Source organism: Sphaeramia orbicularis, chromosome 9 (genome assembly GCF_902148855.1).
Source record: "Sphaeramia orbicularis chromosome 9, fSphaOr1.1, whole genome shotgun sequence".
Taxonomy (NCBI): Eukaryota; Metazoa; Chordata; class Actinopteri; order Kurtiformes; family Apogonidae; genus Sphaeramia; species Sphaeramia orbicularis.
In genome coordinates this window covers 6,017,577-6,030,792 of record NC_043965.1, presented here as the reverse complement: position 1 = coordinate 6,030,792, position 13,216 = coordinate 6,017,577, and the positions used below count along the sequence as shown (strand labels likewise).

At 33.5% G+C, this 13,216-nt stretch overlaps 1 protein-coding gene across 1 annotated transcript; it reads right to left on the bottom strand.

Moving 5' to 3' along the window:
• Positions 1-4,250: 4,250 nt before the first annotated feature.
• LOC115425970 (THAP domain-containing protein 2-like) lies at positions 4,251-10,071 on the bottom strand. The gene is made up of 5 exons (XM_030143868.1): positions 10,049-10,071; positions 9,779-9,873; positions 5,925-6,117; positions 5,645-5,746; positions 4,251-4,755 (listed from the first exon to the last, which is right to left on the bottom strand). Exons 2-5 carry the CDS (start codon positions 9,856-9,858, stop codon positions 4,495-4,497), a joined length of 636 nt encoding a protein of 211 aa, XP_029999728.1. The 5' UTR covers positions 9,859-9,873; positions 10,049-10,071; the 3' UTR covers positions 4,251-4,494.
• Positions 10,072-13,216: the final 3,145 nt, after the last annotated feature.

The window sequence follows — 13,216 nt, the reverse complement described above, 5'->3', positions numbered from 1 at the left end:
GATTTAAAACACTCTAAAGGTATTTTTAAAAATTTGTCCAAAACGACCATTTTTGGAGCACATACTATAGCGTTACTACTTGACCACCAAAGGGCGCTGATGACCACTTGGAAAAAAGGTTTGAAACACTTAAGGAAGTACTTAACAATACCTCAGTAACGATATAAAACAAGTTAGAGGTATTTTTTAAAAATTTGTCCAAAATGACCATTTTTGGAGCACATACTATAGCCTTACTACTCGACCACCGGAAGGTGCTGATGACCACTTGGAATAAAAGTTTGAAACACTTTGAAACTCTTCAGGAAGTACTTAATAACACTTCAGAAATGATATAAAACAAGTTAGAGGTATTTTTAAAAATTTGTCCAAAATGACCATTTTTGGAGCACATACTGTAGCCTTGCTACTTGACCACCAGAGGGCGCTGATGACCACTTGGAAAAAAGGTTTGAAACTCTTCAGGAAGTACTAAATAACACTTCAGTAACTATATAAAACACTCTAGAGGTATTTTGAAAATTTGTCCAAAATGACCATTTTTGGAGCACATACTATAGCCTTACTACTCGACCACTGGAGGGCGCTGATGACCACTTGGAATAAAGGTGTGAAATGCTTTTAAACACTTCAGGAAACACTTAATTATACCTCAGTAATAAAATAAAACAAAGTACAGGTATATTTAAAAATGTGTCCAAAATGACCATTTTTGGACAACATACTATAGCCTTACTACTCGACCACCGGAGGGCGCTGGTGACCACTTGGAATAAAAGTTTGAAACACTTTGAAATTCTTCAGAAAGTACTTAATAACACTTCAGTAATGATATAAAACACTCTAGAGGTATTTTAAAAAATTTGTCCAAAATGACCATTTTTGGAGCACATACTATAGCCTTACTACTGGACCAAAGGAGGGCGCTGATGACTACTTAGAAAAAAGGTTTGAAACACTTTGAAACTCTTCAGGAAGTACTTAATAACACTTCAGTAACGATATAAAACAAGTTAGAGGTATTTTTAGAAATTTGTCCAAAATGACCATTTTTGGAGCACATACTATAGCCTTACTACTTGACCACCAGAGGGCACTGATGACCACTTGGAATTAAGGTTTGAAACGCTTTTAAACACTTCAGGAAACACTTAATTATACCTCAGTGATGAAATAAAACATTGTACAGGTATATTTAAAAAATTTGTCCAAAATGACCATTTTTGGAGCACATACTATAGCCTTACTACTCGACCACCGGAAGGTGCTGATGACCACTTGGAATAAAAGTTTGAAACACTTTGAAACTCTTCAGAAAGTACTTAATAACACTTCAGTAACGATTTAAAACACTCTAAAGGTATTTTTAAAAATTTGTCCAAAATGACCATTTTTGGAGCACATACTATAGCCTTACTACTTGACCACCAGAGGGCACTGATGACCACTTGGAATTAAGGTTTGAAACGCTTTTAAACACTTCAGGAAACACTTAATTATACCTCAGTGATGAAATAAAACATTGTACAGGTATATTTAAAAAATTTGTCCAAAATGACCATTTTTGGAGCACATACTATAGCCTTACTACTCGACCACCGGAAGGTTCTGATGACCACTTGGAATAAAAGTTTGAAACACTTTGAAACTCTTCAGAAAGTACTTAATAACACTTCAGTAACGATTTAAAACACTCTAAAGGTATTTTTAAAAATTTGTCCAAAATGACCATTTTTGGAGCACATACTATAGCCTTACTACTTGACCACCAGAGGGCACTGATGACCACTTGGAATTAAGGTTTGAAACGCTTTTAAACACTTCAGGAAACACTTAATTATACCTCAGTGATGAAATAAAACATTGTACAGGTATATTTAAAAAATTTGTCCAAAATGACCATTTTTGGAGCACATACTATAGCCTTACTACTCGACCACCGGAAGGTGCTGATGACCACTTGGAATAAAAGTTTGAAACACTTTGAAACTCTTCAGAAAGTACTTAATAACACTTCAGTAACGATTTAAAACACTCTAAAGGTATTTTTAAAAATTTGTCCAAAATGACCATTTTTGGAGCACATACTATAGCCTTACTACTCGACCACTGGAGGGCGCTGATGACCACTTTGAATAAAAGTTTGAAACACTTTGAAACTCTTCAGAAAGTACTTAATAACACTTCAGTAATGATATAAAACATAGTGAAGGTATATTTAAAAAATTTCTCCGAAATGAACATTTTTGGAGCACATACTATAGCCTTACTACTTGACCACCAGAGGGCGCTGATGACCACTTGGAAAAAAGGTTTGAAACTCTTCAGGAAGTACTTAATAACACTTCAGTAACTATATAAAACACTCTAGAGGTATTTTAAAAATTTGTCCAAAATGACCATTTTTGGAGCACATACTATAGCCTTACTACTCGACCACTGGAGGGCGCTGATGACCACTTAAAATAAAGGTTTTAAATCACCTGAATCATTTAGGAAGTACTTAATATTACCTCAGAGATTATATAAAACACTCCAGAGGCATATTTGAAAATTTTTCCAAAATGACCATTTTTGGAGCACATACTAAAGTATTACTACTTGACCACCAGAGGGCGCTGATGACCACTTGGACTAAAGGTTTCAAATCACCAGAAACACTTCAGGAAGTACTTAATATTACCTCAGAAATTATATAAAAGTTAGAGGTATATTTAAAAATTTGTCCAAAACGACCATTTTTGGAGCCCTTGCTTTAAAGGTATATTTTGCATTTAATTATTAGCATTATTATTATCATCATAATACTAATATTATCACTAACATAAATAATATTGCTATTACAATTTATTATAAGTTATTATTATAACCACAATTATAATTAATATTAGTATTATTACTGCCCTATTATTACAATAACTTTGAAATATTTAGGATAAGTGCAAGAACATAACAAATCATCCTAGAAATATATTTACAAATAGACAGATACTTTATTAATCCCGAGGGAAATTCAAGTATTCAGCAGCTTGCAAAAAGCACAAGAACAAGAATACAGACAGAACAAAAACAGGCAGGTTAGTAACCAGGCTGACATTAAATTTAGTATCTACTCTAAAAAACTGGCTTAAAGAACGTACTCTAAAAAACCTCCTGTACAATACTGTCAACAAAAGACTTCTAATTTAAAAAATCTGTAGAAAAACTAAATGTGTTGTCAAAATAAAGTATATACATATTTACACATTTCAGGGCAGTGTGATTTATTTATTAAATACATTTACAAGAATATTTAGAGCTGCCTTTCATTAGTCAGGCCTTTGGAAACTAAACCCCCTGAAAACAGAGAACTGTTTTGCACAGCTCTGATTGACTGATTACTTCAAATTTTAACATTTGAAACGGATACAAGAAAAATCAACATAAAAAAGCATAGTTGAAAAAGAACGAGATGAAGTTCAATTTATATACTCCTGTCCCTTGACCCTACCATACATTCCCATGTCCGCTCCTATAAGTAAGCCTAACAAATCTTATGCATATCAAAATAAATCCTGACTAAGCCTGCACCAAACACAAAATGTTGTACATATCAAAAATAAACTGTCCATTTCATAGCAATAATACACATATCAAAAATAAACTGTCCATTTCATAGCAATAATACACATATCAAAAATAAACCGTCCATTTCATAGCAATAATACACATATCAAAAGTAAACTGTCCATTTCATTACTGTTATACATCAAATTGATCACACTAGAACACATTTCCACTAATACTTCTGTCATATTTTCTTCACATTCTGGTTTTGATTTTCCTTTTAAATCTGTTACTCGATGTAATTCCCTTCAGTTCATCATTCAGGTTGTTCCATAAGTTGATTTCTGAAGTCATCCTTATAGTCAATGTGGTGAGGCCTAATACTGAGAAACACAGACACTAGTTGCTTTTCCATTGACCCTCAAATTGCGCATAAAAATTTACCTAACGGAAAAATTATAATTTTGCCAAAATTCTCGTTTTTCTATTAAAAGTTTTTGCACTGGCAAGAGGTGGTTTTTCGGGCATAGTGCAATTGGTATATTACGCAAAACTGTAACGGAAAGACCTTTTTCTGCAACTTGAGTCACGTGACTTAAAAAAAGATGTTGACAGATGTTACAAGAAGCGAAAAAGAAGAGTTTTAAAAGAAACACGGTGTGGTATATGTGGACACACCAGAAAACTGAATAATTTTTTAACTCAGTACATGATAGAGGGGTGAAATATAATAACAATGAATACATCTGTAAATCTACACCATATTTACGTACGTCGCCATGTTTAAGGAATGACTTCTCGTGTCATCTCGCGATAATTAATAAACAAATCGTCGCATTTGTGATTTAATGGAAAAACTGACATTATGCACTTCTGTTTTTCCAACATCTAGTAAATATGGATAAAGTTTTGCACAGATGTCCAATGGAAAAGCAACTACTATTAATCTCAGCAGGTCTGAACGCTGGTTGTCGATGCCAGATTGTGTTTCTTCAATATGTTCCCTGAGCAAAAACACATCCTCTGTTCCAATCTCTTCCTGGTCTTCTGCCTCAGATCTTCAAGAAGAGCATGCACAGTTTTCTTCGCCCTTCGCTCATGGATCACGCTGTTCCTCTTCTCCTGCTCCAGACTCTCCACTCGAGCCAGAGCTTCAATAAGTCTGGCCTTCAGAGCAGTGGGAGAAGCGGGTAAAGCATAACTGTGGTCCTGGTGGAAAGAGGGAGGAAAAGTGAGAGATGTTTATGACTCATTACTCACACTGCTGCAGTGGTGTAGTGTTCCTGGAGAAGTGAGTATACTCTCAATGTTTGCCTTTTTTTTTTGTTTTTTAAAAAGCAGTCCAGAAAAATGCCCTGTTTCAGAAACAGTGACATACAAGACTACTGTATTTAGTTCACCCAAAAACCCACCAGTAGTATTTGCTGACTGTTTTTCCATTTCATTTATTAAGATCCCCATTACCAACTGAATCATCAGTTGCTATTCTTCCTGGGGTCTCCTCTACATTACACTACAATTTTAATTATTTATATTAATCTTACACCATTCACACACAAACACACACACACAAAAGCCCATTGCAATAAAAATAAATAAACAAAATAAGTACTATACATTTGTATTCCTTGACCAACCAATAGCTGTCTGATACAAATCATAAGACATCTTTCAATATTATCAATACTCTTTCCATTTCATGCCTGCTGTGTAAACAAGAAAAGTTTTAATTTATTATTTTCCAACAACAAAAACCCTGGCAATCCATTCCATGCAACCATGGCCCAATAAAAAAACAGTTCGCTGTAAGTGATTTGTTCTGCGCTCTACGAGTGCTTTTCTAGAAAAGACAGCGCAGACCTCCGCCAGGGCAGATTAGTGGTCCCCCATGGCCCCACCACCACCCCCAATCACCACCAAAATCTAATCATTTGTTCCTTGTGCCAGTATCAACATTTCCTGAAATTTTCATCCAAATCCGGAGCACTGATCTGCCTTGACTAAGGTCTGCGCTCTCCGAGTGCTTCTAGTTCCTAAACATGCAGACAGTAAAAAAAGTTTAGAAACTTGAGGCATTAAGTAGTTATCAAATACTTACAACATTAACCTGAGGGTCAGCCTCATGCAAATGCTGAGGCGAGTCCACTGGCAGGCTCTCCTCAGCTCTCCTCAAAGCTTTTGTGGTCCTTGATGGTGCTTGCTAAAATGTAAGAAACATAATACAAAATTTAAGAAAAGTTGAAGCATCAGGAAGTGTACTGTACTTTATTCCTAAACATGCAGACAGAAAAAAAAAGTTTAGAAACTTGTGGCAGTTAGTAGTTATCAAATACTTACAATATACATACATTGATAATTTAGCCAAATGGCACATATACCTTTTGTAAATGAGATGGGAAATTAAAGACTGAAGGGATGACTCCGTGTCTAAGGCGGACAGTCTGTCCTGTGCTGTCAAAGTCATCAGACTTAAAGTGCTCACTGCATAGCAAGGACCTCTTGGTTGGTACAAAACCTTTCCTCCTCAAAGCCAGTTCCCAACGTTTTTTCACACAACTGTCTTTGGGAAACCTTAAAAATGTGACAAAAGTATCCAGAGATGTAAAAAAAATGTTTACGACACAAAATAATTTTCACCATTCAAGTTAAGGTTTAGTCCACAATACGTAGGTCTATGTATTTATAACATCCAATATCTATCACTAATTGTCATCTATTAAATGCTGTATTCTAACACTAATCACTACAATCTAATCTAATCTAACCACTAATCACTACAATCTAACCTAACCACTAATCACTACAGTCTAAGGTCTGTTTTCTTTCAAACAAGAGGCAGTTAATAGAAAAATAACTGATTATTTTAATCAGTGTATTTTTTATTAAGTCTTTCAAACTTAGTAAGTAAGTAAGACAAGCACTGAGACATACAGGGGTTGGACAAAATAATGGAAACACCTTCACCTCAAGATGATAATGCCCCAATCCATACAGCTAGAATTGTTAAAGAATGGCATGAGGAACATTCTAATGAAGTTGAGCATCTCGTATGGCCGGCACAGTCCCCAGACCTCAACATTATTGAGCATTTATGGTCAGTTTTAGAGATTCAAGTAAGACGTCGATTTCCACCGCCATCGTCTCTAAAAGAGTTGGAGGGTATTCTAACTGAAGAAAGGCTTAAAATTCCTTTGGAAACAATTCACAAATTGTATGAATCAATACCTCGGAGAATTGAGGCTGTAATTGCCGCAAAAGGCGGACCTACACCATGTTAAATTATATTTTGTTGATTTTTTAAGATGTTTCCATTATTTTGTCCAACCCCTGTATAACAAAGGTATGAGATGCTACAAAACAAACAAAAAATAAAAAATTACAGGGTTCCACAATGTAATTACCGAATCACTTTGTACACAGCACACATTATCCAGAGTCAGGGTGCATTGTCAGCTGTTCTACTTAAGAAATAAAAGGATGCCATACCATATTAAACTTCCCCATTGATCCAATTAATGTGTATCTAATCTTTTCAATATTAAGGAAAAACATGAAATGACATTAAATAACACTGCATTTTAACCTAAATTTTGTCTCACTTGTAAGCAGCTGGAGGATCATGTAAACTGGGCCGGTAGAGCAGTGGTTCCAAACCTTTTTTTGGCTCGTGACCCCATTTTAACATCACAAATTTCTGGTGACCCCAGACATTCAAAACTGAGACTTTTTTTTTTTTTTTTGGTAAAATTAATTTGTTGTTGATCATGAAATAGTTTGCTATACTATGTTGCAATTAGGGATGTAATGATTACCGGTATAACGATAAACCACGGTAAAATTCCCGACGGTTAGCATTACCGTTTAAATTCTAATTATCATGATAACCATGTTTGATTACCGCACTTTGACAACTAATGGTGCTGCTCATTTCCTGGAGAAGCAGCAGCACTCCAGGTGCTATCTATCTATCTATCTCTGAAAAAGAAACTCAAACAACTCAAACTTGACATAGAAAACGGTCAAACATTGGCCATAAGGTGACATCTTTAATGCGCATTTGTAAATTTGATTGTTTACATCAGGGGTGTCACACTCATTTTAGTTCAGCAGCCACATTAAGCCAAATTTGATCAGCAGTGGGCTGAACCAGTGAAATAATAATATATAAATAATTTCATCTCCAAACTTTTCTTTATGTTTTAGAGCAAAAAAAGTAAAATTATGTATGAAAATATTTCCATCTACCAACAATCCTTTAAAACAATGTGAAGAACTTGGACAAACTGAAATTTCTTAAGAAAACTAAGTGCAATTTTAACAATATTATGTCTCAGTTTATCATTTATACATGTAAATTACAACTTACAGATCACAGTGGATCTGCAAATACACAAAACATTTAATAAGACAGAAAATTGTTAAAATTACACTTCAGACATTTGAAAATGTTTATATTTGTTGAGGTTTTTTGCGTTTTTGTGAAATGTTAGTTTGTTTTAGTGTAAATATAGTAAAATGACATGAAAATGTTTACATTTACAAAGAGAAAAATTTTGAGTTGTGAGTATTTATGGGTTATTATGAAAGTATTTGACTGATCCGACCCGCTTGAGATTAAATTGGTCTGTATGTGGAACCTGAACTAAAATGATCAGTTTCTTCAGTGTAATTTTTGCATTTCACAAATTCATCCCAGGGGCTAGATTGGACCCTTGGGCGGGCTGGATTTGGTCCCCGGGCCGCATGTTTGACACCTGTGGTTTACATGTTAATATTTTTATGTTTCTGCCAACAGAAAGTAAATTGTGGCTATTATTTAATTTTATTTATTTATTTATCAAAATACAACTTGGGTAAATTATTTCAGAATGTGTATAAGTACTTTTTGAACATTTTGAGCACAATTTCAACAATATCGTGATAATAATGATAACCGCGATAATTTTGGTCACAATAATCGCGATAAGAAATTTTCATATCGTTACATCCCTAGTTGCAAATAAACATTAATTTTAGACACATTTAGTTTATATAATGTATATTATTATGGACACGGGCAGAAAAGCCAGGCGTAGATTACTGCACAAAGTGAGAATTTTATTTTCCTTGGTCAGGGTATGTACAGTCAGTCCAGCTTGGATTTCCAAGGCTGACAAGTAATACTTAACAAACAAGAACTCAAACTATGAATTAGGGATGTAATGATTACCAGTATAATGATAAACCGTGGTAAAATTGCAGATGGTTAGTATTACCCTTTAAATTCTAATTATCATGATAACCGTGTTTGATTACTGCACTTTTCGGGGAAAAAACCCTATGTAAGGATCTGCTTTTATGTCAAATACTTGAGTATAGTTTTAATTTATTACAGTTTTGATTTTCTATACCTAATATTTGGAACCAATATTCACTTTTAAAGTCCTTGAAAAGATTCGTTAAGCATCTTTGTGTTATTTATACAATAAAGTATAAACATTTTTTAAACCGGATTTTATGTTTTATTTTTTTGTGTTTTCTGGCCTTTTGTGTTGATACAGTAGGTTAAAGTGAAAAAAATAATAGGCAGATGATATAGATGAAGTTGTGCTGAATAAAAAAGATACCAAACATAGGTATAGTAAACATTTGTTTATATAGTATATAAAGGCAAAATCAAAAGGACTGAAAAACGGACAAAATAGGCTCAGACCACTAAGGGTTAATATTTGAATGTTTCTGCAACAGAAGGTACATTGTGCCAATTATTTTATTTTATTTATTTATTTTTTTTTTAAATTCAACTTGGTTAAATTATTTCAGTGTGTGTATTAGTACTTTTTGAACATCTTGAGCACAATTTCAACAATAATAATGATAACCATGATATGAAATGTTCATATTGTTACATCCCTACTAGGAATTATGAAAGAGCTGCAGCATCTGAAACTGACCACAATGAACATTTGTCAGATAAACAGAACCACAGTGCTGCAGTTTCAGACTCACAGTTTGTCATGTCTGTTATGGACTGGGATTGTCTTTGTCAACTCACCATATATTTTTTTTATTAGTAAGTTTTTTTGTTTTTTTTCTTTAATCAATTACATGAAATTTCAGGCGACCCCATGGTTAAAAACACTGTGGTAGAGCCTGGATATGGAACAGAGGGTTCCTATCCGTCTGTCCGGTCATAATTTATATCACTATCTAACTACCTGCTCACTCCATTCATTCCTTACTTACACCTTACCTGTGAAAAGTGATTCCACGACATTTTGTGTACATGCCCCGCTCGTTGGAGCAGCCATAAGCAGCACAGAAGTCCGGCATCTTCTCCACTTTTGTCTGTTGGAAACATGATGGAGAATTTGCATTTGGCTAGTAAAACCGGCATTTTTAAAAACATCCATGCATCCTGTATCATACCTACACGTGTGACGCTTTAACAAATCACACCGTTTGGAAATCGTGCGAAAATTCAGTGAATAATTCTAAATTGAGGTTGTGGAGTCCCTCTTACCTCCACACATGCACATGCACTTCCGCCTCTGTGAGCCCTGTACTAAGATGGCGGCGCTTTAGGACACGCCCCCCTCTCCCTTTTTTTTTTCTTTCTCATACTTTATTTACAAAATGCCGTAAACACATAGACCAGTACGACGGCGTATTAGGGCCACATAAGAAAAAAAAAAACAAAAAAAAAACGCTGGTCACTACGAGAATAAAGTAGTTATTTAACGAGAATAAAGTAGTTATTTAACGAGAATAAAGTCATTATTTAACAAGAATAAAGTCGTAGTTTTAAGAAACTCATTAATTAACGAGAATAAACTCATTATTTAACGAGAATAAAGTCGTTATTTAATGAGAATAAAGTAGTTATTTAACGAGAATAAAGTCATTATTTAACAAGAATAAAGTCGTAGTTTTAAGAAACTCATTAATTAACGAGAATAAACTCATTATTTAACGAGAATAAAGTCGTTATTTAATGAGAATAAAGTAGTTATTTAACGAGAATAAAGTCATTATTTAACAAGAATAAAGTCGTAGTTTTAAGAAACTCATTAATTAACGAGAATAAACTCATTATTTAACGAGAATAAAGTCGTTATTTAATGAGAATAAAGTAGTTATTTAACGAGAATAAAGTCATTATTTAACAAGAATAAAGTCGTAGTTTTAAGAAACTCATTAATTAACGAGAATAAACTCATTATTTAACGAGAATAAAGTCGTTATTTAATGAGAATAAAGTAGTTATTTAACGAGAATAAAGTCATTATTTAACAAGAATAAAGTCGTAGTTTTAAGAAACTCATTAATTAACGAGAATAAACTCATTATTTAACGTGAATAAAGTCGTTATTTAATGAGAATAAAGTTGTTATTTAACGGGAATAAAGTCACTATTTAACAAGAATAAGATCATTATTTAACGAGAATGAAGTCGTTATATTTCGAGAATAAAGTCATAACATAATGAGAAGTTGTACCTCATCTTTGATGTAGAACTTGGAACATTTTGTGAAGTTCTGCTTTCATTAGTCTGTCCTCCATCAACACATTAGTTTAAGGACTTTGAACAGAGTTTGCACACATTTGGGTTTGTTGGAAGAACTGAACTGATTTGTAGTAAATTTCCTCTTTTGTGGAGGAGAAACTGATGAAGTGTTCATCTGCAGGACTATCAGTGGAAACAGCAGAGAACTAAACAGAGGGTTTGTGTTTCTGAACAAACTGTGGGGATTCCACTGTGAGTTTGAGTCCAACAGAAGGGAAAGCTGCTGCTTCGCTTATTGACTTCACTGTAAAACCGGAAACTGTCGAATTTTCCAAAATATTACGAGTTTAATCTCATAAAAGTACGAATTTATTCTCGTTAATCAACGACTTTATTCTCATTAATTAACAACTTTATTTTCGTTAAATAATGACTTTATTCTCATTAAATAACGACTTTATTCTCATTAAATAACGACTTTATTCTCGTTAAATAATGACTTTATTCTCATTAAATAACGACTTTATTCTCGTGGTGACAAGCGGTTTTTTTTTTTCTTACGTAGCCCTAATACGCCGTCGTAGACCAGAACATGGCATGGAGGAAAAAAAACATAATGCTCGAGGTGAGGCAGGAAGAAATTAAATACAATTACATAAATAGGTAAGTAAATTAAATAAAATAAAGTAAAGGAATAAACAAGAAGAGAATAAATAAATAAATAAATAAATAACAACCCTTTCATGCATAGTGGTCACTACAGTGGACAGCTGTTCTAAGGGGTCCTCTTACATACTTATGGATTTTGTTGTTTTAGTTCCATATCAGCCAACACAGTGGATGCTTCTGTATCGTCCCATACACTGTAATTCATACCATTACTGTAAATTTGCTGTTTTAGATAAATCTGATCTGCAGTAACATGTTTGTAAAAAAAAAAAAAAAAAAAAAAAAAGCTAATTGTTATTAAACTGTAATGCACAGTTTTGTTTTGTTTTTTTTTTTGCATGTTATCTATATGCAGGTATTGTTAAAATGTGAGAAAACATCAAATTAGCAGCATTAAAAATGTTTTTACCTCATAGTATATCAGTAAATACATGTTTCTTTGCTTCTAAAATTAAATGCATGATGTCCAGCTGAGTGGACATTTTTGTAATTCCATGAAAAATAGGTTAATTTAAAAAAAAAAATTCAATCACATTGTTGTTGTTTTTTTCATGCCTATAGAGGAATAAAAACACTCAAGAAAAAAATCTTGACTGAGGTTCTCATAATTCGTGCATGAAAGTTCGTCACATAAGGCTTTAGTCTTCACAGCTTTAGGGTCAGTGCAAAAGTTAACTGTGTCTAGATAGGATTTCAAATAAGATTTAAAAACCACAAAGCTGGGTTTCTGTTTGGCAAATTTACTTGTATGTATATGAAATTCAGCTAATAGGGAAAAGAGATTAAGAATAAACAATTTCCGAACAGGCAAATCAGTAATAAAGAAACCAAATAAAATATCTTCAATTTTGAAGTTAAAAGAAACATCCAGCTTTCTATTTAAAAAAAAGATTGATATCACACCAAAAATTTTGACAAAAGGCACATTCCCAAAACAAATGAGTTAATGTTTCACCCGAATTATGACAAAATGAGCAAAAAGGGTCAAACATTGATCTTCTACTTAATCAGAGCTGACTTAGTTGGATAACACCTGTGGAACAGTTTTAAAGATACCGCTCTCACTTTATTCGAAATAAAAAACTTCCTTGGTAATAACCATACCTTTTCCCATTCCACATCAGAATATAAATTACTCCAAAAAAAGACAGAAGCTGGTTTACAAATTGTATCCCTTTGAATCACTTCTCTGATGCATTTATTATTAGTTTTTTTTTTACTCAAGAATGGATCTAAATTTCCTGTGTATAATTCTGATTGCGCAATTTGATGGGGAATGATTGTTGAAGGACTAATAGTAGAAGATGTCAAAGGTTTTAAACCTGAAGGGATAGCATCAAACACAATTGCATATTCTCTTGGGAGTACCGGAATTTTATATTCTAACAAAAAATCACTATAAATAAATAACTGACCTTCCTTGTTACGCTCCCTTCTCCCTTCAGTCAATAGAATAAATGCAGCGTCTACGTATATAAGTCTATGATGTCAGCACTCTGTGTTCTTTTTTTTTTT